This window comes from Quercus suber, unplaced genomic scaffold (assembly GCF_002906115.3).
Source record: "Quercus suber isolate HL8 unplaced genomic scaffold, Cork oak 2.0 scaffold_810, whole genome shotgun sequence".
Lineage (NCBI taxonomy): Eukaryota > Viridiplantae > Streptophyta > Magnoliopsida > Fagales > Fagaceae > Quercus > Quercus suber.
In genome coordinates this window covers 38,094-62,591 of record NW_027070243.1, presented here as the reverse complement: position 1 = coordinate 62,591, position 24,498 = coordinate 38,094, and the positions used below count along the sequence as shown (strand labels likewise).

Here is a 24,498-nt window from a genome sequence, read left to right as displayed (position 1 = left end):
TGCACCCGATAACCGAAAAACACGTATGGTCTTTGTCAAAAAAGAAAAAGAAAAACACGTATGGTCCGCGGAAATAAATAATAATAATAATAAAAAATTTAACAAACAAACAATTAAACAAACAAACCAGCAAACATCATTAGTTAGATTGAAACAAAGGTATCACGTGTTTAGATTTGAATATTGCAAGAGACACAGACAGGAGTCGTAGTAGGGGTTGCAGGAGACTGAAAACTAACACATGTTGTTGTAGACTGGTAGTGTGGTACAGACAGACAAGACTTTACATACATATGAAATTGTTGAAATTAAGCACAGAGAGAGAGAGAGAGAGAGATTCGAATTCTAATCTTAAGAAAAGAGAGCAGAAATTAAGAAGAATTAAGGAGTAAGTAACGATGAGTGAAGGAGAAGGGGTTACAACGTTAGAGTACACTCCGACATGGGTGGTTGCAGGCGTGTGCACTGTGATTGTTGCCATTTCTCTTGCCATGGAACGTGTCCTTCATTACGCAGGCGTAACTTTGAAGAGGAAGAACCAGAAACCCCTTTTCGAGGCTTTGCAAAAAGTGAAAGAAGGTCTTTCTCTTTCTTTCTATTATTTATGTATATATTCGATTTCATTCTACGTTTGTTTGTTTCTTTTCTTTTTTGATTTCTTAATAAATTTGAAGTCTGAATTCTTTGGCAGAGTTGATGCTTTTGGGGTTCATATCCTTGCTTCTGACGGTGTTTCAGAATGTGATAAATAAAATCTGTGTCCCCGCCGACTTGACACGTCACATGCTTCCTTGTGAACGCGAGGGACATGAATTTGAGGAATCAACCACGTGTGGCGAGGTTCGATCCCACACTGTCTCTTTAACTCTCTTAAATCTAAATTTCGAGTGTGGTAATGGTTTTGGTTTGATTTTGGTCACTGTATATTGAATTGGTTTTGAAAAGTTTTTATGGAAACTAATAAACTATAATAATGGCCAAAAGTCGAGGATTATTCTACAAGATGTTCTCACTTTATGGTAAACTTTGAATTCATTCATTCTATGATCTTAAGAATAGTACGGCGGATGGAGCCATACTATAATGGAGACAATTTTCTGATACTTGGATTCTTTTATTTATTTATTTTTATTCTCTTATGGTACACTTGAATTCATTGGAGACAATTTTCTAATACTTTGGATTCATATTTGTCAATTTCTGTTTGTAATTTTGTATTCTTCTATGGTGTTTTCCTCTTACGGTTCACATGAGGAAGAACCCCTACGACTGGGAAATCTTTATCCTCTACGAGAGTCTTTTTTTTTTTTTTTTTAATATATATTAATTATTTATCAATATGTGATCTATGATGTTTCAATCAGTAAATGCCTGTTTGTTTTGTAGTTTAAAATCACAGTTTATGTACAACTTTTTAAGGCCTCATTCTTCTAAGGTACGAGTACAAGTTCTACAACTGTACTCTTATATGACTAATTTTTTAAGCTCATCCAAACACACATTTGGGTACTACACATGCCCAAGGAAATAGTCAGATGCTCGAAGAGGTCTGGATACTCTTGTTTGTCAAAAATCACACATTTGGGTATAACTGCATTCAAGTCTTCAATGGTGACTTTCTCAAGGTTCATGCTCTGGATTTCAAGAACTCAATTGATGATACAATGCACGTTCAGGAGAGAGGGTTGATTTAATTTAATATGCTCGTTCTTGTTGCTTTGAGTAGGACTAGCTGTCGTTGTCTTATCTGTTTCAAAATCTGGTTGTAACTTTCCTCTGAATTGAGAGCTTCTAGTCCATGAATCTATTTTGAAGTTTGATTTAGAATGGAGAGAAGTGGGGAAGGGAAGAATCAGAAAGAAGAGGAGACAACACACTGAACAGGAAATAAGTCAACACTTTCGCTTGTTTTGCATTTATGTTATTGATTATTTTTAAATCAATAACCTTCATTATGTGTATTGCGTTCATATTGATATTACTGTTGACAGAGATATCATTGGAAATTTAAAGACTTCATCAAGATATTCTGAACTGACCTTGAGGACATATATACACTAAAATTTCCTTCAATTTTTGGAACACTTCACATATAGTTTGGTAATAGCCACCTCTTATCCTAGCCAATTTACTTTTAAATCTGATGCAATGAAATCAAACTACTTCATGGGGTATTCCATGCATTGCATTCTATATTGATTCAGGCATTTAATGATTTTGTTGGTGCTCTCTCTTTCTCTCTTTTTGGTTGTGGAAATTATTGATGTTATGTTGTTATTTATAGCTGCACAAATATACCATAATTATGTGCTCTAATTGTTTTTCCCCCTTTTAGAATAAGGTACCATTATTATCAACTGAAGCGTTGCATCATCTGCATATCTTTATCTTCGTCCTGGCCATTGTCCATGTGACCTTCTGTGTTCTCACTGTTGTTTTTGGAGGATTAAGGGTGAGCATTTGATATGATTATTCAACTTCTTTGTCTTACACAACTACTGAATTATTAATATATATTTTTTTTTTTGAATATTTTGTTTGTCATTATATAGATTCGCCAATGGAAACGTTGGGAGGATGAAATTGTCAAAAATAATTATGATTCTCGGCAGTGTAAGGATCATTATCAATAAGTTATGTTCTGTCTGTCTTGGCTATTTTTCATTCACTAGTGGATCCATGCGCTATGCTTGTGTAGACTTTTGAAATAAGAAGGTTCAAATAAGTTAACCCAACAAAGCCTTATATGGTATTACCTTTCTCCTGATTGACTACTTAAAGTAGCAAAGAGAACTGATTGACTCAATAAAGTTATTTGCCAGTTAATCGGCATCCTCATTGCTTCTAATTTATGACTTGTGAAAGTGCAGTTCCGAAATCAAAAACAGTTACCGATGTCCATCAACATGCATTTATCAAGGATCATTTTCTGGGTCTTGGTAAAAACTCAGTTCTTTTGGGTTGGTTGGTAAGTTACTATCTTATTTCTATTAGATTCTACTTGTATCTTAAATGGAGGCTATGAGTTATATTTTTGAATAGGTATGTACCATCAATTCTAACTGTAAAAATAATATAGAAAAATTTTCATCAAAGAAAAATGTTCAAAGATTTTCCTTTTCCATGCAACACGTGAGACTTCACATAAAATTATGCTTGCCTGCATGAAAAAAACGTTTGTATGGATTTTTCCCTTTCAATTTAGTCTTGCTTTCACCTGTAGCATTTCTTTTATAATATAAAACACAGTATGAACAAATGAAAAATAAAAGGAATCGACAAATTTTGCAAACTGGTGTGCATTTGTGATGGCATTACTGATCTAGTTTGCAATCACTAAATTTTTCCCAGGGTTGGTTACTTGCAAAAGCAATGTTCTCTTTTCCTGGCCTATAATATTAATTATTAAACCCTGGGAGGGAAACCATATTTGGAGTTTTTCCCTTCTTGTTTGTTCTAAAAGGAAAAATAACAGTTTTGCGGAAGATGTATGTTTGTCATGCGAATTATAAGAGTTGAGATAGAAAATAAAAAGTTAGGGTTCAGTTTGATATGTTCCTTCTTTCAGGAGAGATGGGTATACCCAACTTTAGTAGCAACTAATAATAACGTCTATCTAGTGTTGCTTTCATAAAAGCAATACGATGGAGAACTGAGATAGGCCCTTTTAAGTAATGATTCTTAATAAACTACCACTTATCCCAAAAACTTAAGCTATTGGGAAAGAGTGAGTGAATTTAATCATTTAACCATTATTCTAATAATCCTAAAGTATGAACTGCAAAATATTTTAGATGGAGAACAGTTATTATCAGCTTGCCAAGTGTGTTTAACCATGCTTCTGACACTTTCTTTTTCCCCCTTCAGCATTCTTTTGGAAAGCAATTTTATGGATCCGTGACTAAATCAGACTACATAACGCTACGACTAGGTTTTATCATGGTAAGGTATTTAATACGAGGAGGCTGTTCTCATTCACCAGTATAGTATTCTTCTGTTATCTCTTACGGGGAATCCTTTACTATATTTAATATTTCTGTTGTAGACCCATTGCAGAAGCAATCCCAAGTTTAATTTTCACAAATACATGATACGGGCCCTTGAAGATGATTTTAAGAAAGTCGTTGGTATAAGGCAAGTGACATATGAGAATACCATGTGGTGTTAATGATTCTTCTGGCTTGCAGTATATTTTTATTTGTGAGTTGTGTCTTTTACCAATTGCTTACTGATTATCCTTGACTCACTGTTTGATCTTCTTTGTTGCAGTTGGTATCTTTGGATATTTGTAGTCATCTTCTTGTTGCTTAATGTAAACGGTATGCTACTGCATTGAATAATAACTTACATGCTTGAAACATCAGTGAGCAATGTTGGTTTGTCTTTTTGCCCGCGTCTAATAATCCTGATAGCAAAATTTTTTTGGTCTAGTCAATTTAGGTTGCTTGCTCAAACAGGTTTAGAGTTAGCTTGGAAACTCAAAGGGTAGGACAATTCATTGTTTTATACGCATCAGGAGTACAACAGTCAGAAAAAGAAAAAGAAAAAGAAAAAAAAAGACTAGTATATGTCGCATTCATCCGAAAGAGCTCAATTTAGACATCTTGAGGGTTTGGTTCAATCATATGCACATGCTTTGCTAATTCCTCTACATTGGGTCGTTTTCTAGTATATGCTGTCAACTAGTGGAAGAAAGGGATTTGAACCTAAGTTCTCCTCTATGGGAGGATCAGGCAGTGCAACAGAGCCAGAAGACTTTTGGCATGGTGTTACACAATAAAAGAATTTATATGTGAGATGATTATAAGATATTATCTTAACAAAGTACAATAAAAATTCAGGTGTGCAATGAAATCCAATAAAGAATCACAATGTACATTGCCTAAACAAGTTCACATTTGGCTCTCCATATTTGAATCTCTCTCTCCAACCTAACCTGTCCACATAATAGAGAAGGAGGGACACCCCCAAATCCTATCTTTCTCCTAAATCTTCCCTTCCCCTTGCAAATGCTTCAAGCATGGTCTGAGGCATCCCCCAATGCACACCAAATAAAGAAAAACCCAGTGACCAGAATTCTCATGCCACAACATTGTAAAAGGAGGTGGTTCAACGTCTAACACAGGAAGGAAGCTATGATGGGCTTTCATATCAATTTGATGCACGATCTTTAACAAATTTAGCACTATATTAGGTTCCTTGATGAGTTTTTTGAAAGATTCTTGAATGGGGTTTGATGTTTAAGGATTTTTGGATGGTTGGGTCATAGAAAATTAGATATTGATTGGATATTGAAGGAATTTGATGAATTGTTGGTGTTACAACAATGAATTGAATCGCGGCTCTCAGTTAGACTATTTACTCTTCTTTTGTCTTTTTGAACAATTTGAAGAAAAAAAGAAGGATAAATCCTAAGCAATTGCACTGAATTTCCCCAAGCAATCACACTTAGAAAGAAGAAAGCAATCACTCCCTCAAAATTTGAGAAAAGCGGTAGAAATTTTATTTAAATTGTAGTGCAGTTTCTGTTTTGAAGGTTAGATAAAGTTATTCCTAATCCTTTTCCAACAAATACTAGATGTTCCAACAAAACGAAATAGGAACTAAAATCTGGAAACTTAAACTAAGAGTCATGGGCCTCTTGTACATCCCATTATAGATCATTCCAGAAAATCTGGAAATTACCAAATTACCCCTACTTTAGTTGAACTTAATTAAAACTAAACTATTAACTTTCTAACCTAAAGAAACTTAATACTAAGAGTATGAGTTGATAGGAACTAAATTAGCCTGTCAAAGGTGACATTAAGACTCAACATCAAAGCTAGACTATAGTTTTGAATTTTGCAAATGAGCTCTATCTCAACTGGCACCTCCTCCCTCGATAAGTGCTAGGTGGAGGGTGAGGTCATGAGTTCAAGACTCATTGGGTGTGTGTGTAACTTACCAATAAATAAAAAAAAAGAAAGAATTTTTTTTGATCCTTGATCATACTTTTTGGAGAGCTTTTTGTTGGCAGCATTAGTGTGTCCTTATAATTCTAACATATGCAAGATTGTGCTGGAAACAAGACAAGAAAAAGGGCTTCAAGGTTGGTACTGTTGCAATCACCAGTGATCATTCTTTCCCTTGGAAAATTATATGGAGATGAAGGCCCCTTGAGAGTAGCCTTCTTTGTATGGACTGTAGCTTTGGGTAAATTTTTTACTATTGACAACTTAAGGAAGAGAAAGGTAAGGATTACAGATTGGTGTTATATGTGCAAATGCAATGGTGAATTTGTTGATCTCCTTTTGCTACATTGCCCTTGTTAAAGATAAGAATAAAATAATATAGAGAAGTGGAAGCAAGAAAGAGAAAAAAACATAAGGGATTCCATGGTTCGGCCAACAGCCTACATCTACAGAATAAAACCCTAGTGACTACGTCTTTACTGTATACTCAAGTCACTATTACAGTGAACCCTAATAGGGTATATATAGAGACTAGAAGTTAGGGTTAGCTCAATATGGGCTTACAACATAACTGGGTTCCTTGGGCCATTACATCAACATATTAAACCCAATACTTTAAGAACCCTATTGCTTCAGACTTATGGTCCATGATTTTGGGTTTGTTTGGAGTTTATTGGGTGATGCTAAAATTTGTTGTTGAGCTTATAGTTTGCTGGCAAAGTTGGTTTGGTCGTCATCAGAATGGTCATATTTGGATGGTTATCCCCCATTGCTTGATGTGGTGCATTCAGGGGCGTAGCCAGGATTTTTTTCTTGGGGGGGCAAGGTGAAATTATCATTTTGATTTGCAATTCAATGAAAAACTCAAAGTATAGTATATTTATAACACAAGATTATTGATAGAATTTTTTTGTGGGTGTAATTCTATAGCACTCAAATATCAAAATACTAACAAGTTAATCGACCAATTGAGCATCTTAAGTCTTTTTTTCTTGAGTTTCTCCTATTCTTTTGAAAAACCATAAGTCCATAATATTCATAGAAATCAAATATAAATATACAACAAAGCTGTGGAAGTAGAAGAAAAAGAAGAAGTTGGTATTTCTCAATATTTGCTTAGCTTTAAATAAGAAAACTCTTTGTTAAGGAAGAGGGAGAAATTAATGAAAATGTGATTATGTGAGAGCATCCCATGGAAGAGTTAATGGAGAGTAACTAAAGAGAGAGCTCCAAGTGATGAGGAGAGTCTCTTCAGTGGTTTTTAAGTGGAAAGGGATATTGTAATAATTTTGAGAAAGTGCAAAATTTAAGTACAATATTCTAAGTGTAATACATTAGGTTCTTCAATTAAATTCAAGCACATGTTTAACATAACCAATAACATACAAATAATGTTATTATTTTTAAGGACAATTAAATTCAATACATATAATTTTAATTAGGTAATCTGATGTACTACACCTCAGTTTTATCCCTTCAAAAAAATTGAATAACTAAAAACTAAAAAAATATTGATGTGGCTATCATGCTTTAGAGAAGAATGGAAAAGACAAAAAGAGTTAATTTTTATGATTGCACAGTTGGGATTTGGGGTGGGAAGAATTTTACGAGTGACGTGTTGGAGGGGGGCCAATCTTTTAATCTTGTGGGGGCCAACTCTTAACTTAAAATGATTCTAGCCTAGTTTTACCTATAATTAGAGAGGTTTTAAAAAATTTTGGAGGGGCTATGGCCCCCCCAATGCATAAGGTGGCTCCGCCCCTGGGTGCATCTGTACGGAAAGGAAAAGTAGGATTTTTTTAAGATACCAAAAGTTTTATGCCTAATTTCAAGTTGTTCTTTTTTAGAATTTTATTGGATTGGCTGTCAGCTGTGAGGAACCTTTCTTTATTTTCTATTGTTGATTTATTAGATTTATGCAATTTTTGTAACTGATTGTTTACCCAGTATACTTGGGTGGCTCTTTTTTTGATTTATATAATTTTATTACTTATAAAAAAAAATTCTAACATAAGCAAGATCTATCCACAATGTCCTTTCCTTTTTTTTTTTGAAATTCTTATTGTCGATATTTTACCAAAGTAGCTGTCCCTCCAAGGAAAACTACATTTCTTGGTGCCTTTATACACCAAATATTCTTCCATGGAAATTAAACTGTTAACGGCCCTTTAAAAGCCCGTACTATGTATGAAATTAAAACTTCCTTTCTTAGAATGCAGTCGGCACACTCTCTATCTTTCCCTCCACCTGAAGGAAGATTAGAGTACTAACTTCATAAAATGTTAACTGACTCAATCTCCCAATCTTGCAAAGATCTCACAAATATGAAAGTCAATACTGGACTCCTTGACCGGGCATTCCTAGCTGTGATGCAACTAAACAATCCTTATCTATGACAGTCAAGAATTAGTTCAGAAATCTATCCTTCAGCTCAACATTAGACTTTAATCATACCATAACCACACTTTATCGACATAACTTATCTTAAAACAAACTCTGAAAAACATTTGTACAAATCCTTAATGCTCTTCCACAAACTCACATCACAGGAACCTCACATCTCTTCTGATGTCCACTCAACCCAAGCTCCCCCATATTTCACAGAAATAACTTGCCTCCAAATTGATTTCTAGAAACCATTTAACTATGATTGATTAAAAGGTTTCATTTTACGAATTTCCAATTCAACTGCCTTAATAGGTGAACATTTGTATTCCAAACAACTAGATGATATTTAAATTTATCCTCAATGAATGCTCACAAGAATACTTTTTAATTTCTCCAACTTATTGGCTACTCACAGTCATCCTCCTTTGCTTTTATGCCATAGGGTTACTGTTTTTAGGATTTGGACATCCATGTGATGGGCATTACTTATATAAACAATGGTATTTTCTGTTTTACTTATGCAGGTTGGCATACATATTTCTGGATAGCATTCCTTCCTTTTGTTGTGAGTAGTCTTGTGATCCCTTGCTCTAGTTTTGCATCCATGTGCATTTGCACAGTTTCTTATCTGTTTGCCCTTGCTTTCAAAAGTGTGAAATTCTTAATTCATGCAATTTCAGTATCTTATGGATGGATGAGATTGAATGGGGAGATCTTTGGTAATGTGGATTCATTATTAGTTAACATATTTTTAGCTAAAGAAACAAATGGAATAATCCAATGACATTAGAATATTTCCAAATCCATTCACCCTGTGTTATATGATAATTTCATGCTTCTCTTTAATGTGAGCATGGCATCTCCCGGGCTGTCCAAGTAATTTGACCTGAAAGACATCTTTCAATACAATTATGTTAGAAAAGTTTACCTTTAGTTTGATTGGAACATGTCAATAACATAAGAGCTGATGGGCAAGGCAAGAGCTTTAGCTCAAACGGGTACCTCCTTGCCCTTTAAGAATAGGGTGGAGAGTGAGGTCATGGGTTCAAGACCCATCAGGTGTGTCTTTTATTTACCATTTTGTATTTTAAAAAGATATGATGCACAAAGCTTGCTTACTTAATCTGCTGGATATGTTCAAGTCAAAAACACCCAGCAAAAAGTATTGTCACGTTAAAACAGTTGATGTTAAGTCATTCTGAAATTGGTTACTTTAATGATATCGATTGAAATTTCTATATCTGATTCACGGGTCTCCATACCATTTTTATCTGTTAAATGATTTTCTTCTTAATTTTTCTTAGAAGCCAAGTATAGATGATCAACCCATTTTTACCCTCTCTAATTTATATAAAATTATGGTTTATGTATTGGTTCTTCTCATTGTCATCCACCAATTAGATTCTCATCTTTGTACTGCAACTGTTTTTTCTCTCTCTTTGTACTGCAACTGTTTTTTAGAGAAAACGGGGGGAAAATGGTTCCTGTCTTGCTTAACAATTACCACTCAATGCAGAGATCCATTTGGTTTCTTTCTTCTGTTTGAAAAATGAAACCAAAGTTATTACTTATGTAAATAAAATTCTGTTTTAAGAAAATTTGAAGGTTACATTAGATCTTTCGTTGGTACAGAAAAGATGAGGTGATTCGTGAAATCTACTACGTTTAGGGTACACAGATCTGCTCTGTGTGTATTCATCTTCAATGAAGTTCCTTTTTGTTCTGTTAAAAGGAAAAGGAAAAGGAAAAGGAGAAAAAAAGTATCATCCTTCAGAAGTAATCTCATCAGAAACTTTCTAAAGATTGTCAGTCTAAGATTCGTTTCTTATCAAGTAATGATGTAGTGGAGTTGGCAATATTTTTGCTTAATGAGTTAAATGACTGACTCATTTCTTAACCTCAATAGACAAGAAACACATTTTGACCGTCTGTAATGTAAAGATTTGCTGCCTGCAGTTAGTCTTTCCTTAAAATGAATGCTGTTAGTAAGCATCTGCATTATAGACTCTAGACACTTGAGGTATTTTTATGTCTCCACAATCTCCATTTTCTTGTTTGTTTCAACCTTGTTGCTCTAATTTACTAGTTTATGAATTCTGGCTGAGTGTCCTTGCATGGGCTATTGTCCCCTATTCTTTTCTTTTGTTTTTTGGAGGAAAAGTGAGGGAGGGAGGGGGGGGGGGGGTTTGTTTTCTCCCTATTTTCAATGATAATTGTCAGGCTAATTCTTAATGCACATGTTATTCAATTGGCATGTCATAGATGCATAATCTATGCGTAGAAATTTGTCCTGTTAATCAGTTGTTCATATTAAATAGCATATACAGGCATGTATACAATCATGTCCACTTGTAAAATTTGCGGCCTAGCACAACTTTGTACTTGCATGGCCTTTTTTTCGTTCCCTTTTCTTTTCACTTCATATGTTGCTAATTCATATAAATTTCAGCTTCTACTTGCTGTGGGGACTAAGCTGGAGCATGTAATTATCCAGTTGGCTTCTGAGGTTGCTGAGAGACATGTAGCCATAGAAGGTGACTTGGTAGTTCAACCATCTGATGAGCACTTTTGGCTTGGTCGGCCCCGCATCGTCCTCTTCTTGATCCATTTTATCCTTTTCCAGAATTCTTTTGAGATTGCATTTTTTTTCTGGATATGGGTAAGAAATTCTTCAACCACCATGCATCAAATCTATTTGTAATAAACAAGAGATTAGTAATTGAGATGGAACATGATTAACCTACTTCTCTGCATATCTAGGTTCAATATGGCTTCGACTCTTGCATAATGGGACAAGTCCGTTATATTGTCCCACGGCTCATTATTGGGTAGAAGTGAAAGACCCCTGTTTACTTTTTCATATTGTTAGGTTCGAAGTATGTTGGATCTTTTATTTACTTAGTACTGATGTCTTTCTATACTTTTCTTTTGTTGTTTTTATTTAGGGTCTTCATTCAGGTCCTCTGTAGTTCCAGCACACTGCCACTTTATGCAATAGTCACACAGGTGCTTTTGAGTTGCTGTTTAAAAATTTATTCATCTTTTTTTTAAAAAAATTAATTGATTTGTTTTAGTAAGCTGTTGATCTTACCTGTTCACTGCATTGAAATGAAGATGGGAACTTCTTTCAAGAAGGCAATATTTGACGAGCATGTGCAAGTGGGCCTCGTTGGTTGGGCCCAGAAGGCAAGGAAAAGAAGGGTTTAAAGGCAGCTGGCAACGACTCTGGCCAGGGAAGTTCTCATGAAGCTACCTCAAGGGGAATTCAGCTAGGATCTGCTTTTCGCAAAGCATCTGCGCCGGAGGAGATTCAGCCTGCAGCTGGTTCTGAAAATTCAAAATGACTGATTCCATTTCTTAACTAAATCAGGATGGAGGTCTACATCTTCGTCTAAGTATGGTCATTTCTGTAGATTTATATATACAGGTGATAGCGATAGTTATGTCACCCTTTGCTATGGGGCTGGAAGAGCTTGGGGTGAAACTTATGTCATTTTGAATTTCTCTTAGGCTTAAAATGACTAGTTAATTGATGCATACATATTTTTGAATGTCATTGTGTATTCTTTACTTACAAAAGGGAGGACTGAGAAGGGGGTGGGGGGGTGTTCTTGAATGAGTGCTGTGTGATTTGTGGCGGCATTGATTATAAACTTTTTGTAGCCTACCTATGCTCTTTGGGTACCATTAAAAGTCCATGGTGTTTTATTACTATTTATTCAGAGAAATGCTCGCCATCCTCAATTAAGGCCATGTGGTTAGGGGACTTCAATTTTGAAAAATTAAACCTCATAAGGACCAATTATTCTACTTTTCGAATGTAGTTTACCCTTGTGTTTTTCTTTTATTTTTTAGAAAAATAATTTTCTGTTGGGAACTTGAGAAAAGATGAGAAAGAATGAGAGTTGTACTCCCAAAAAACTTAAAGTGATCCTTTTTTTATACAGGTTGAATCTAGTTCAGTCCTTGTTATCCAGAGAGAGAGAGAGTGAGAGCCTTAAAAGGATTAAAAGGAAAATTCAGGTTAAAAGTTTTCTTATTATGAGCCACTGCACTCTCATTAAGTTCAAAAGATTATTTTTGTTATCTTGCTACCATGGATGATGGAACCAGTAAAAGGGTACTAACTTACAACTCTTCTAATTATGAGTTCTCCTGAGCTGTCTCAATTGTTATGTCAATTTTTCATATTGAGTAAAGTACAACGTTATTAATTATTATATGCACATAAGTATTAAGGAGAAAATCGTACCCACGTTTATCAAAAGGTTGAACTTTGAAATGCTTTCTTGTTTTTTTGTTTGTGATTACTTTTTGATCAAGGGGAATAGTTATATAATAACGATAAAAAACATGGCACTCTAGCTGCAACCATTTTCTTCTACTAAAAATGTTAGGGTAGTGTTAACACGCACCATGAGGTGTCTGTTAAAAAATTGCTCTATGTCAAATATTTCTACTTTATGTCGTATTTTTTACTAGCTTTGTAGGGTGTTAAGCAAATGGAACTAACTTTTTAAGTTTGACTTATCATTTTAGTTGTATTTTCAGTCCACTTATCAATTCATACCAATTTTTTTATTAACTGGATCCTACAATAACTCATTTTTAACAAGCACTTTAACATTTCCCAATTATGGAGGATGTTGTAGGAGCCCTGCCCTTTGAGAAGTAGACTATAAGATAGATTGGGAGGAGGAGATGTGTGTTAGAGAAACAGAAGTCTATCTGTTTCTCGAGTTTGCAGTAGCAAGCAGCATGATTTGGAACAATGTGGGGCTTAAATTTGCAAAATATTCAAGTAGCATAGAGCATGGAGATAGTGAGTTTGATGGTTGATCCTTTGGAGACTGACGGATGTTTATGCGAAGATTGAAGAGATAAATAATGTGTAGTTTTAGAAACATTTTTAATGAGTTATATAACTTGCTGAATTAATACACATAAATAGTCTTATAAATCATTTTGATAAAAAAAAAAAAAAAAAAAACTGTCTAAAAGTACATAAAACTTTAAAAAAATATATATAAACAAATAAAGAAAATAAAACAAACCAAACAAACACCATCATGTTTTGATGCCTTTTGATTTTTCTCAAATTAAATACAGATTGTATGAACATAATTGGTCAACAGAAGAACTAACAAAATCATTGTCTTGGAACTTTGGTCACATCATGATTGAGTTAAGAGAAGTATTACGTTTACAACATTTTCACTATAAATCATAGGTGGTTAGTTATTATTGGTTATAATTTGAATATATCATCAAAATTACTTTTTTACCCCACCAATAACAATCCGTAATAACTTGCCACTTAAAATTTGTTATAAAAATATTGTGAATATAGCATTTTTTCTTATGGTAATTAGGCCGTTCCAAAAAAAATTTCTCAACCAAAATAAATCCAGACCCTAAAAGAAAGAGGCCAAAATTGGAATTTATGATTCAATACAAAGGCCCATGATTATTCATTTTCTAAATTTAGCAAAAGAAAAAAAAAGATTATTCATTTTCTAAACAACCCGACCCTGTTTGAAACGGGTCAAATCAAACCCAACGGTCATCTTTTCACAATCCATTTCTCAAAACCATAAACCCTAAACCCCCAAACCTCCGAATGAGACAGTAACAATGACGATCCACTCGGTGGTGATCCAGAAGCTTCTGAGCACAAACGCTCACCTCGGCCGCCGCGTCGTGGCGGACCACCTGAAACCCTACGCCTACGGCGTCCGCAATGGCATGGCCGTTCTCGACTCCGACAAAACCCTAATCTCTCTCCGCACCGCCTGCGCTTTCATCGGAGCCCTAGCTCGCAACAATGCCCGCTTCATGTTCGTCAACACCAACCCTCTCTTCGACGAGATCTTCGACCAGATGACCAAGAAGATCCACCTCTACAATCCGAACCAGAACACTCTGTGGCGCACCGGTGGTTTCCTCACCAACAGTCGGAGCCCGAAGAAGTTCCGGTCTCGGAACAAGAAGCTCTGCTTCGCTCCTCCTCAGCCGCCGGATTGCGTTGTTATTCTCGATACTGAGAGGAAATCGTCGGTCGTGTTAGAGGCCGATCGGCTTCAGATTCCGGTGGTGGCGATCGTCGATTCGAGTATGCCTTTGGATATTTATAAGCGGATTGCGTATCCAGTGCCGGCCAATGATTCGGTTCAGTTCGTGTATTTGTTCTGTAATTTGATTACAAAGACTTTCTTGGCGGAGCAGAAGCGGTTTGCGAAACAAGATTCTATTGATGCTGCTGATGATTCTTCGAAGATCGAAAATTCGTACGGGAATTGAATTGTTGTTGTTTGTGTTAGTTCTTTGTTGTTTCTATTTTCTTAATTTGAAGTGATTGAATGGTGGATTTGGACAGTGGGGAAGCAAAACGCGTTGAGGAGAGTGAGAATGTTGGGGTTTCTCCTAAGGATGAAGTGGTTGTTGTTCCTTATGAGAGCTTGGCACCCATTTCTCAAGGTAAATGAATGTCTTAGTTTTGTGATGGTTAAGATGAGCTTTGGGATTCAATTAACGTGAGTCTTTATGTCAATGCAGATAGAGCGGAAGCTAAGGAGCTTCTGGAGAAGCTTGTCGTGTTGAAGTTCAATGGAGCTCTGGGGAAAGAGATGGGTTTCAATGGCCCTAAGTAAGCATTAGTTTTATTGGTAATCTTAGCGATGATGGCCATTGTATAATCGAAACATTTGATGCTTCTTTTCGATTGACAAAGATGAATTCAAACTAGTCACTTACATTTCAAAGAGTGGGGGTTTAATTGTTGCTTGTTGGCTTGATGTGTGTGCTTATAGTCTATGTAAAAGCTAAAAATAGACTATAAAACTATATATAGCTTTAGTCTGTTTTTAGCTATTACATAGAAGAATCTTTTGCATTTGAGTCGTTTGGTGGATGTGTTTCAACTCCATTATTTATTTATTTGTTAATGCAGGTCAGCCATTGAAGTTTGTAAGGGGTCAACATTTCTTGACTTGATTGTTAAACAAATTGAGGTCACTTTTTAGCTCATTCTGCTGTACATAGTCAATGTCCCATAGTTGTTTCTTTCTCATATTTTACCGTTCTAATTGTTTGCAGTCTCTAAACTCCAAGTATGGATGCAATGTTCCTTTGCTTCTTATGAACACAGCCAAAACAAATGATGATACCATGAAGGTGAATGTTCTTTGTCATTCCCATATCGTTTCCTTTTTTCAGATAGTGTCAGAATCTACTTATTCAAGCTTGATGTAATTTAGGTTGTAGAGAAATATCCCAACTCAAACGTTCTGACGCTGAATACATCTGATGGACAGGCTAGTGAGAATGAAGTGTATGTCATGCTTTAATCTGTATCTCTCTTTTTATTCATTGGCATATGATTATTGGGTATGAAAATGATGCTTCTCTGATATTTGAAGAAGTCCATTACTGTATTCTAATGCTTTACAGTCCTCTCAGATCGTCAGCTACCTTTTGTTTTGGGAAAATTACATTTACCTCCCTTGAGCTGTTGCTAATTATATTACATCCTCTCCTGCTTTTGAATTAGCTGGTAATCTCCCTTAAATTGGAAAATGTTGTACACAAGTCATCTCAATAAACACTAAGAACCATGGTTTTCAAGTTCTTTTATTGATTCACACACAAAAAACCAAGGAAAATTACTCCCCCCCACCCTTGCTGGACCTTTCANTTACGACATTTTTTTTTCACTACACATGTATTTCCAAAAAATACAAACAATATTACTAGAAATCTCTTACCAAAATGAGCCCTAGATGTATCTTATTTTATTTTTCATTTTTTTAATCTTACAACATGTGGCATATAGGAGTGTATTAAAATTACATCTACAGTATAAGCTAAGTGAAACTTTATAGTCAAGGTTTCGAAAAATTTTGAAAATATTACTCAGATTAAAATTCTATTATCGAAAGTATTGAGAAATTTATAAGAGTCATTATTTACTTTATATTATTTTAACAATTTAATATAAATTTTCGTTATGAAAAACAATTGGACTTAAACAATGTGCTTTTGCTCCATAACTTAAGTATTTTACTCTACATTCTTAATTATTATTAAAATATTTAATTTAATTTATACGGATTTTTTTAAAAAATGTGTGTATCACACAAGCATAATCGAACCATTTGAATCTTGTCTATAAAAGCAGCTTATTCCTAGTTTAAGTTACCACAGTGCTAATTAAGGAAGTTTTTTCAAGACATTAATATGTGTTTTCTTAATCTTCATGCGCTTGCTCTTCTTCTTGTCAACGTTTCATTTTCCAAATAGTTGCTCCTCTTTTCAACTCAGCCTTTATGCAATGATTCTCAACTCCAGCAGTCAACTGTATGGCTCTTCAACTCCAGCAGCAGCCTTTCCGCCTTGTTCACCTTCAAAGCTCAATCTCGCTGATAATGACTTCAATTATTCTCAAATTCCCCCAAGTATCAGGTACCTCTCAAACATAACATATCTCAACGACTCAACCTCTCTATGTCTTCAGTGGTCAAATTCCATCAGAAATCTTTGAGCTTTCCAACTTGGCTTCCCTTGATCTCTCATTCAATCCATTGAAACTCCAAAAACCCGCCTAAAAAGTCTTGCTGAGAACTTAACTGCCTCAAAATTTTGCAATATCTAATTAAGGAAAATGTTTTCCAAGTTGCAATGCCAAAATAAGTTAATAATTGATAGTTAACTGCATTTTTTGTGTTTACAAATATACATACATACAGACATACATACATACATATATATATATATATATAAGAAAATAAGGCTAGAATTTAAATGGAAAAAAAAAAAAAATCAAAACCATTCACAAAAAGTTTCTATGAAAAGAAAAGAGTGAACGAATTTATTTAAGAAGATTTAGAATAACGTATCGGAATTCTTATCTTCCATGGTACTAATATCTTGGCAAACTTGTGAGTTGTGACCTATCTTGGCTTGAGAGGCCGTGGATTATACGCTGAATACCCCTTCGATTATTGAGACTTACAGACACGGGTTTCTTTGGTAAGCTATTAGATTCAGTTGGAAACCTAATGTCCTTATATGAATTGTACATTGATAGTTTGCAATTTCACAGGTTTTATACCAATTACTTCACTTGGCAACCTCAACAATTTCATCAATTGAGTCTTCGATATCATAATTTTTGAGTGCAAATCTCTTTTTCATTAGCCAACCTCACGCAAATCACAACTTGCTCAGCTAGATCGTTTCTACAATACTTTCAATGCACATACCTTGTCTTGGCTAGGAAATCAAACAAAACACACAGATTTGCACTTAGCAAATACCACTTCATATGGGGTCATTACATCTTCTCTAAGAACCTAACCCAGCCTAACTTGTCCAATTTCACCTTGGCTTATAAACCTTATCCAACTAATTTTCTTGAGCCATGGCCATGGGGGCAATAAATTGTATGATTTTATTCCACCGTCAATTACTAAGCATGCAAATCTTGAATCTCGAGTCTAGTTGGAAATAACCTTAGTAGCACAGTAGAATTGGACTTGCTTTTAAAGCTTAGAAATTTTAGTGACCTCAACCTTTCAAGAGTCCAAAACTAAAGCTTTTAATATTGGCTACATCATGTATGTAACTTAACCGAGTTCCCAATTTTACTAAGTTACCAGAATAAATTGGGGTTTTGAATCTTTGCTACAACAAAAGTTCACGGTCAAATACCAAAATGGATATTCAACATGGAGAAATCGACTCTGTTGTCTTTGCATCTAAAGTAAACAACCTTACAGGTTTTGAGTATTTCAAACATACACTCCTGCATCTAAGGATCACTCCCAATTCCACTACCTATAGTGTTTGAAGAAGTTAGTTAGAGGTTTCAAATATAAGACCTCTAAGGTCTCACGAGACCTTAAGAATCACTAAATCAACCACGTGTGGTTTAGAGTTAATTGTATTTCTGATGCATCTGCAAATAAGCAAATAACATTGGCTTGAGAATCTTCATATCATGTATGCACAAATGAGCTATTACCTCTAGTGATAAGAATTCCAAACACATTAAAGTGTAATATCCTTGACTAATAATTTCTAATACCAAAATATACGTAAATGCAACTTTATGACATCCGATTGAGAGTTTTGAAGGTGGAAGTTCTCCAAGCTTGCAAAAACAGGATGTCGCCAACAGCACAATGTCCGTGCATAAGAAAGTATATCATTATGAGTTAGCGTTATGATATCCTTTTTTTTTTTTTTTTTTTTGGGGGGGGGGGGGGGGGGGGGGCGGTGGTGTTAAATTATGATACTTTCAATAAAACATAAGCATCTGTCCTTACCTTTTTCTTTTTAACATAAAGAATTGGTTAACATAAAAATTGGTAAAAGGGAACTTTAGCAAGAAAGTCTTGAAACTCTGATCTTTGTTTCTTCGGTGTTTCTAATGGAGGTATAAGTTCAATTACATGACTCTTGACAATCTTAATCTAAAAGTAGGTACTCCAAAAATATCTTAATATGAACTATGAATATGATCACCGGACACATCTTAGTTTACTTTTAATAAAGGTCCATTATTGAATTTTCAAGAAATCTAGAACACTACTCCAGATAAAACTAAATATAAAATCTATTAAGAAAATTTTAAAGTGATTCATTATTTATTATTTTATTTTAATAATAATATATTATAATGTATTGCTTTAATAAAAATTAGGTCTTAAACAATGTTATCTTTGCTATATAACTTAAAATAATTTACATTCTTCTATTGTTATTAATAAATTTATTATATATTCTAATAAATTATTGAATTGATTTCTTAATTTACATATAGTTATAGATTTTTACATTTATTGCACTAGGTTAATACCAAATCTTAATTTAGCTTAATAAGCATGGTAATTCATTTAGAGAAATGATATACCCATTTTGGAACAGTTTATTTAGTTTTTTTTTTTTTGAAATTTTTTACTGAAAACATGGAGTAAAAGTTAAATAAATTAATAGTGATTCATGTGAGACTTGCAAATAGTAAAAAATAAAAGCAAAAAAGTAGCCTTAAAATCAAGAACCAAATATACTCGTTATGTCCACAACATTTTCACAACAAATCTTAAGCACGTGTTATTTTCAGCAGTTCTTTGATCATGTAGTTGGTATTAATGTCCCCCAATCTCAATATCTTCCAAAGAATGTGACATCAGATTTACTTCTTCTTCTTCTCCATATGACAAAAATGCATATCTAAACTATTATATTCTACTCTGACTCCCCAATGAAAAAGGGGTAGGGGTCGGGTTGAAATTCTCTTGGATCCTTGATTGAGGCATATTTATTATTTCTACTGTCAGATTTGTAGACCTCCAACAGTTTTATTAGTTCGCATTCAGCTAGAACAAATCCTTTCAATCCTTCAATATTTTGGGGCTGAATTTGGAAATGTGAAGATTTATTTCATTTTCCTGTTGCTCCTGCCTTGTTTCTATGAATGCGTTCTTTATGTTTTTGTGGTTATTTCATTCTTTCTCAGGTAAGTGACCTCCTAAGTCGCTTCAAGTCTTTAGCGTCATATAACTGGACAACTTGAAGGTAAACCGGTGATGTATGGTTTGGAGTTGATGTAACGCCCAAGGTATCTCCCACTTTCTTGCTTCTTTTATTTGAATTTTTGCTTGTTTTATCCCTCACGGTCATAGTTAAACTCCATTGTTTCTGAATGAAAATTTGAGAACTGTAGAGGAGTGCCTGATTCTTCTGCTTGGTAACAATCGATTCCATGACATTTTTTGTCTTGGTTGGGGATGCTTCCAAGGTTGAGGGTTTTCTTTGTGATCTAACGATTTCCATGGTGCAGGGAAACCTAAAAGCAACTTGAGTTTCCCAAGTTGCAAATTATTGATGTCTCTTTGAGGATTAGGTAAGTTATATATATTTTGATATGTATGAAGGTCTACAAGTTGGAATCAATCTCGTACTGGAGACTATACTAATTTGACCAGTAAAACGAATATTTCAGTACTAGTCAATACCGGTGTACCGTTTCGAGTTTACTGTTATTTTTAATATTTATAAATATGTGTGTGTGTGTGTGTGTGTGTGTGTGTATATAAGTTTATCATAAAACATTACCTTAATTTAGAACAAATTATTCATGATTTAAGACTTTAGCATCAATTTAAAAAAAAAAAAAAAAACACAATATAAAAAATAGAAAACTTAATTGTTCATTGCATACTAAGAAAAAAAATAATACTAATAAATTAATACAAATAAGTTACCATTCTTCTCTTATAAAATTCAAAAATTACAAAACTAAAAAATAAAAAATAAAAAAAAGTTTTTTTTTTCTTCTTTTTGTACCGGCCGGTAATGCCCAAAATTGGCCTGTATGGCTGGTACATGGCCAGTATTTAAACTAGTACGAAACGTTAGTGCTTCGATATTGGTATATGTACTGGTATGGTACATACTAGCTGATACCGGTACAATATCGACCACCTTGTCTGCAACCCTTATCCAAAATAAAGTTATGCACTAAATAATTTGTAACTTCAATTTCATTTAGGTGGCTTGATAAAACATGGGCCTAAAATTGGATAAAGTATTTTAATATATTACTGATTGATGAAATCGATTTCTAGCGAAAATTCGGTAATAAAATTTGTTAGGTTCTAAATGTTTAGAACAATTGGCAAATCGTGAACACAAACTTGTCTAGATATAGATCTTAGGGTCTATAGGTTTTATTAGACAATGCTCAAGGTGATTCAAGTCAAGATTCAAGAACATACAAGCTGCAGGAAGAAGACTTCATATTCTGCCTGGTTCGATCAATCGAAGAACAGGCTCGATCGATCAAAAATCGTATCTGCAGAATTTTAAGTCGGCCCAAACAACAGCTTAAACCCATTAAGGATTAGGGTTTCAGATCTACTTCTCCCACTAAACCCTAAGCCGCATTTTTGAGAGTTTTTTGAGAGAGAGAGAGAGATTAGAGTGCCTCTTGTGCCTCCTTTTATTTTTAGGGTTTTGTACTTAAACCTCTCTAAGTCTTTGTTGCTCATATTGCTGTTTTGTGTAAATCCCTTGTGAGATCTTTGAGGAGCTTTCCTTTACACAAAGCTTAGGGTTTTCAAGGTGGAGATATTATCAAAACCTTGATGATCATTCAGTTGCAGATTCAAGAACTTAAAGATTATCAAGTGGGTGTGCTTGTACTTGATTGAAGAATTCAAGAAAGAAGGAGTACGTGGATTCGGAGCTTGCACGTGGTCGTGTCAGTAAGTTCTACTGGTGGGTAGCATTAGGAAGTCGAGCAGGGAGGTTGTAGTCCTTTTGTATGAACTTAGAGTCATAGTGGATTCAGGTTTGCCTTGAGGATCGGTAGGTCAAATCCTCCCCAGGTTTTTACCGTGTGGTTTCCTGGGTGATCATATCATTGTGTCTTTTATTTTCCGCTGCTTTATTATTTTGATATGATTATTTGATTGTTTTAACCTAGAATTGCATAATTTGACTAAGTAACAACTTGGCTAATTAATTTAGGCTAACCAATCTGGTTGTTTTAAGGGGTCTAAAACCGTTCAAAATTTTTCTTAACGGAATCAAACCAAATATGACAAAAACTTTTATATCCGACAACTAGCTGTATATATGTTACTAGCTTACGTTACATATAAAGTTTTGGATTTGTTTTATGAGTGTTTGAATTAATTTTCTAGACCATTCTCCTCTTACTTTTTTCTATTTTGTGTAACAACAATAAAAAAGAGTAAGGTTTGCTACCTGGGAAATTATGACTGTTTTTTATTCGTGTTCTGATAAATAATCCATTTATGCAAGATTAATTGGGCTAAAAAAAAAAAGAAGAAGAAGAAGCTATCTGTAATGCAGCCATTGGCAACAGTTGGTCTTATGTTGGATTATCGCTTGGAACTGGAGACGGACATTAGTTTTTGCTCTTTCTAAAAAGTTGGAAACCATTATCCTTATCCAAGCAGAAACGGAGGCAATTAATTGGGCAACTCTTCAAGTGGTGTCCCATAGTATTGAATCAGCAATTGTCGAGAGCGATGCCAAGATATGTGTAGATGCTCACTAATCCCAGTTCTGTAGTCCTAAGTTGCAGGCTGGAAATTAAATGGACCCCTAGAGAGCTTCCAATAGTACAACTCATGGTTGCATCATGGTCTCCCAATAATGGATTTTCTAGTTGTTTTGTATTGGGTACAGCTTTAGATGTTTTTATTAATGCTATTGTAATGGAGCAAACCCAGCTAGCTATCTTGTAATCTTTTTCTTGCTTTCAATAATTCTTTTTTTATGTGGATTATCAAAAAAAAAAAAAATCTGTTATTGATTGATGTTGTCAATGTCTATTATATGAGTGTTGGATTAATTTCCTAGACTATTCTATTCTTACTTCTCTCTATTTTGTGTAAGAGCAATAAGAACGACAAGGTTTACCACAACTAATTACTAATTTTCAATTTGAGAAATCATTGGACTACTCTTTGCCCATATCTAAATTTGACTTGAATTAAATTCTGCTATTTTAAAAGTAACAAATTAAATAATGAGATTTTCAAAATTAATAGATTAAATCTTCTAGCTTTAAAATTAATAATTAAAACTTGAGGTTTCAAAAAATAACAATTTACATCTCAGCCCACTTAAGTGAAATAACAGTATATTTGGAATTCAATATATAAGGCAGCAGGTTTTAATTTATTATTTGTAAAATTATAGAGTTTAAATTGTTATTTTTAAAATTTTAAGAATTAGTTTATTACTTTTGAAACAAAACAGTTTAATTTGTTACGTTCCTTTAAGGTGTCTTCTTCTTTTTTTTTTTTTTTTTTTTTTTTTTTACAAGATAGAATTTTAACTCTAGTCTAATTAAGTGTATATGTGTGTGAAACTTTCTCCTGGAGACTTAAACCTCAGCCCTTGCCCCTCACACTCTACAAATCTTATACTTGTAGAGTAACCATCACACTTAAAGGTGTGCGGTGGTAAAGTAGAGGTCTTAAAAAATTCACATTTGTGTATCTATTTTAATATTTCAGTGAAACATTTGAAATAACTTTCGGAATAACCCAGGTATATTTGTATATGACAAACTATATAAAATTTTTTATCATTTATTTATGTACAACCACATAAAATTTTATTTTCTTCTAAATATTTTTTTAGCTAAAAGCTTTGCACCTTTAGATTTTTGTCATGGAATAATCATAATTCAATCCCCGCTCAGCATTCAAAAATCACTCATTCCTTCCTCCCTCCATTATTTCAACATTTTTCAATTTCTTCCTGGTCACTCTTTCCAGCTGCTAAGCACAACCAAGTGAACCCACCACTTTGGGTCTCTCCAAAAAGAATTAACAGAACCCCCTCTTAATTAACTTAATTGGATTTTTCTTGATTTTCTGCTCTTCGAATCTTCTTCTTCTTCTCTTAATTGAATTTAAACTAAACGATGTTTGACTATTTGCAGTTTATGCTTTAAGTTTTGAGTGGAACTGTGGAAATTCCATTGCCTGCAAGGTGTTTGACAAAATGCTTGATCATAACATTTCTGTGACATAATATCTGTGATCCTTTGTCTACACAGTTTGTTATACCTGAGTTGTGAGCTTTGATTGATGCTTTAGGAGACAGAGAAAACCTTTTAAACTCAATTTTTTTAAACTCCATTTAATTTAAATTGTCAACTGCTTCTTTAGTCAGTTATCATGTTGTTTTATAAAATAAACTTAAAAAGATAGTGTTATTAAGCATTTTTATGAGCAATTGGTTTATTGAGAATTACATGAAGCATACTGCCGCTCTAGCACAAAACTTATGTGGCACAAAATCCATTGTATTTTCTGGATGGATGACTTTTTTTGAAAGGAAAATATATTCATTAAACCATCCAAGAAGAGTTGTATAGAAAACCTGCATTGTAGGACAAAGATAACTAGTTACACAAGTCAGATTGCAGAAAAGACTGAACAAAGGAGGTGCAACGTCCTTCCAGATTTGGCGATTTCCAGTTCTTCTAGCGTGCTGTGCAAGCTCATGGGCCACTGCATTGAGATTTCTACTTAAGTGCTTGAAATGGCAGGATTCAAATGACTCACAAACTTGAAGAATTTCTTGTATAAGAGCATCCGCATCCGTT

At 34.2% G+C, this 24,498-nt stretch overlaps 2 protein-coding genes across 2 annotated transcripts; both read left to right on the top strand.

Moving 5' to 3' along the window:
* The first annotated feature begins 135 nt into the window (after positions 1-135).
* Positions 136-12,070, top strand: LOC112038309 (MLO-like protein 1). Its single transcript, XM_024071111.2, is given in 14 exon segments — positions 136-579; positions 692-840; positions 2,336-2,452; positions 2,553-2,613; positions 2,871-2,968; positions 3,868-3,942; positions 4,046-4,134; positions 4,270-4,319; positions 8,867-8,907; positions 10,792-11,001; positions 11,103-11,170; positions 11,288-11,348; positions 11,457-11,526; positions 11,529-12,070. Coding segments are annotated over 14 exon segments (1,428 nt in total). The 5' UTR covers positions 136-398; the 3' UTR covers positions 11,687-12,070.
* A 1,807-nt stretch (positions 12,071-13,877) lies between these two features.
* On the top strand, positions 13,878-16,028 carry LOC112038318 (small ribosomal subunit protein uS2m). Its single transcript, XM_024071120.2, has 6 exons — positions 13,878-14,629; positions 14,719-14,819; positions 14,898-14,988; positions 15,292-15,352; positions 15,438-15,515; positions 15,599-16,028. The coding sequence occupies exons 1-6, from the start codon at positions 13,977-13,979 to the stop codon at positions 15,686-15,688; spliced, it is 1,074 nt and encodes a 357-aa protein (XP_023926888.2). The 5' UTR covers positions 13,878-13,976; the 3' UTR covers positions 15,689-16,028.
* The last annotated feature ends 8,470 nt before the right edge of the window (positions 16,029-24,498 follow it).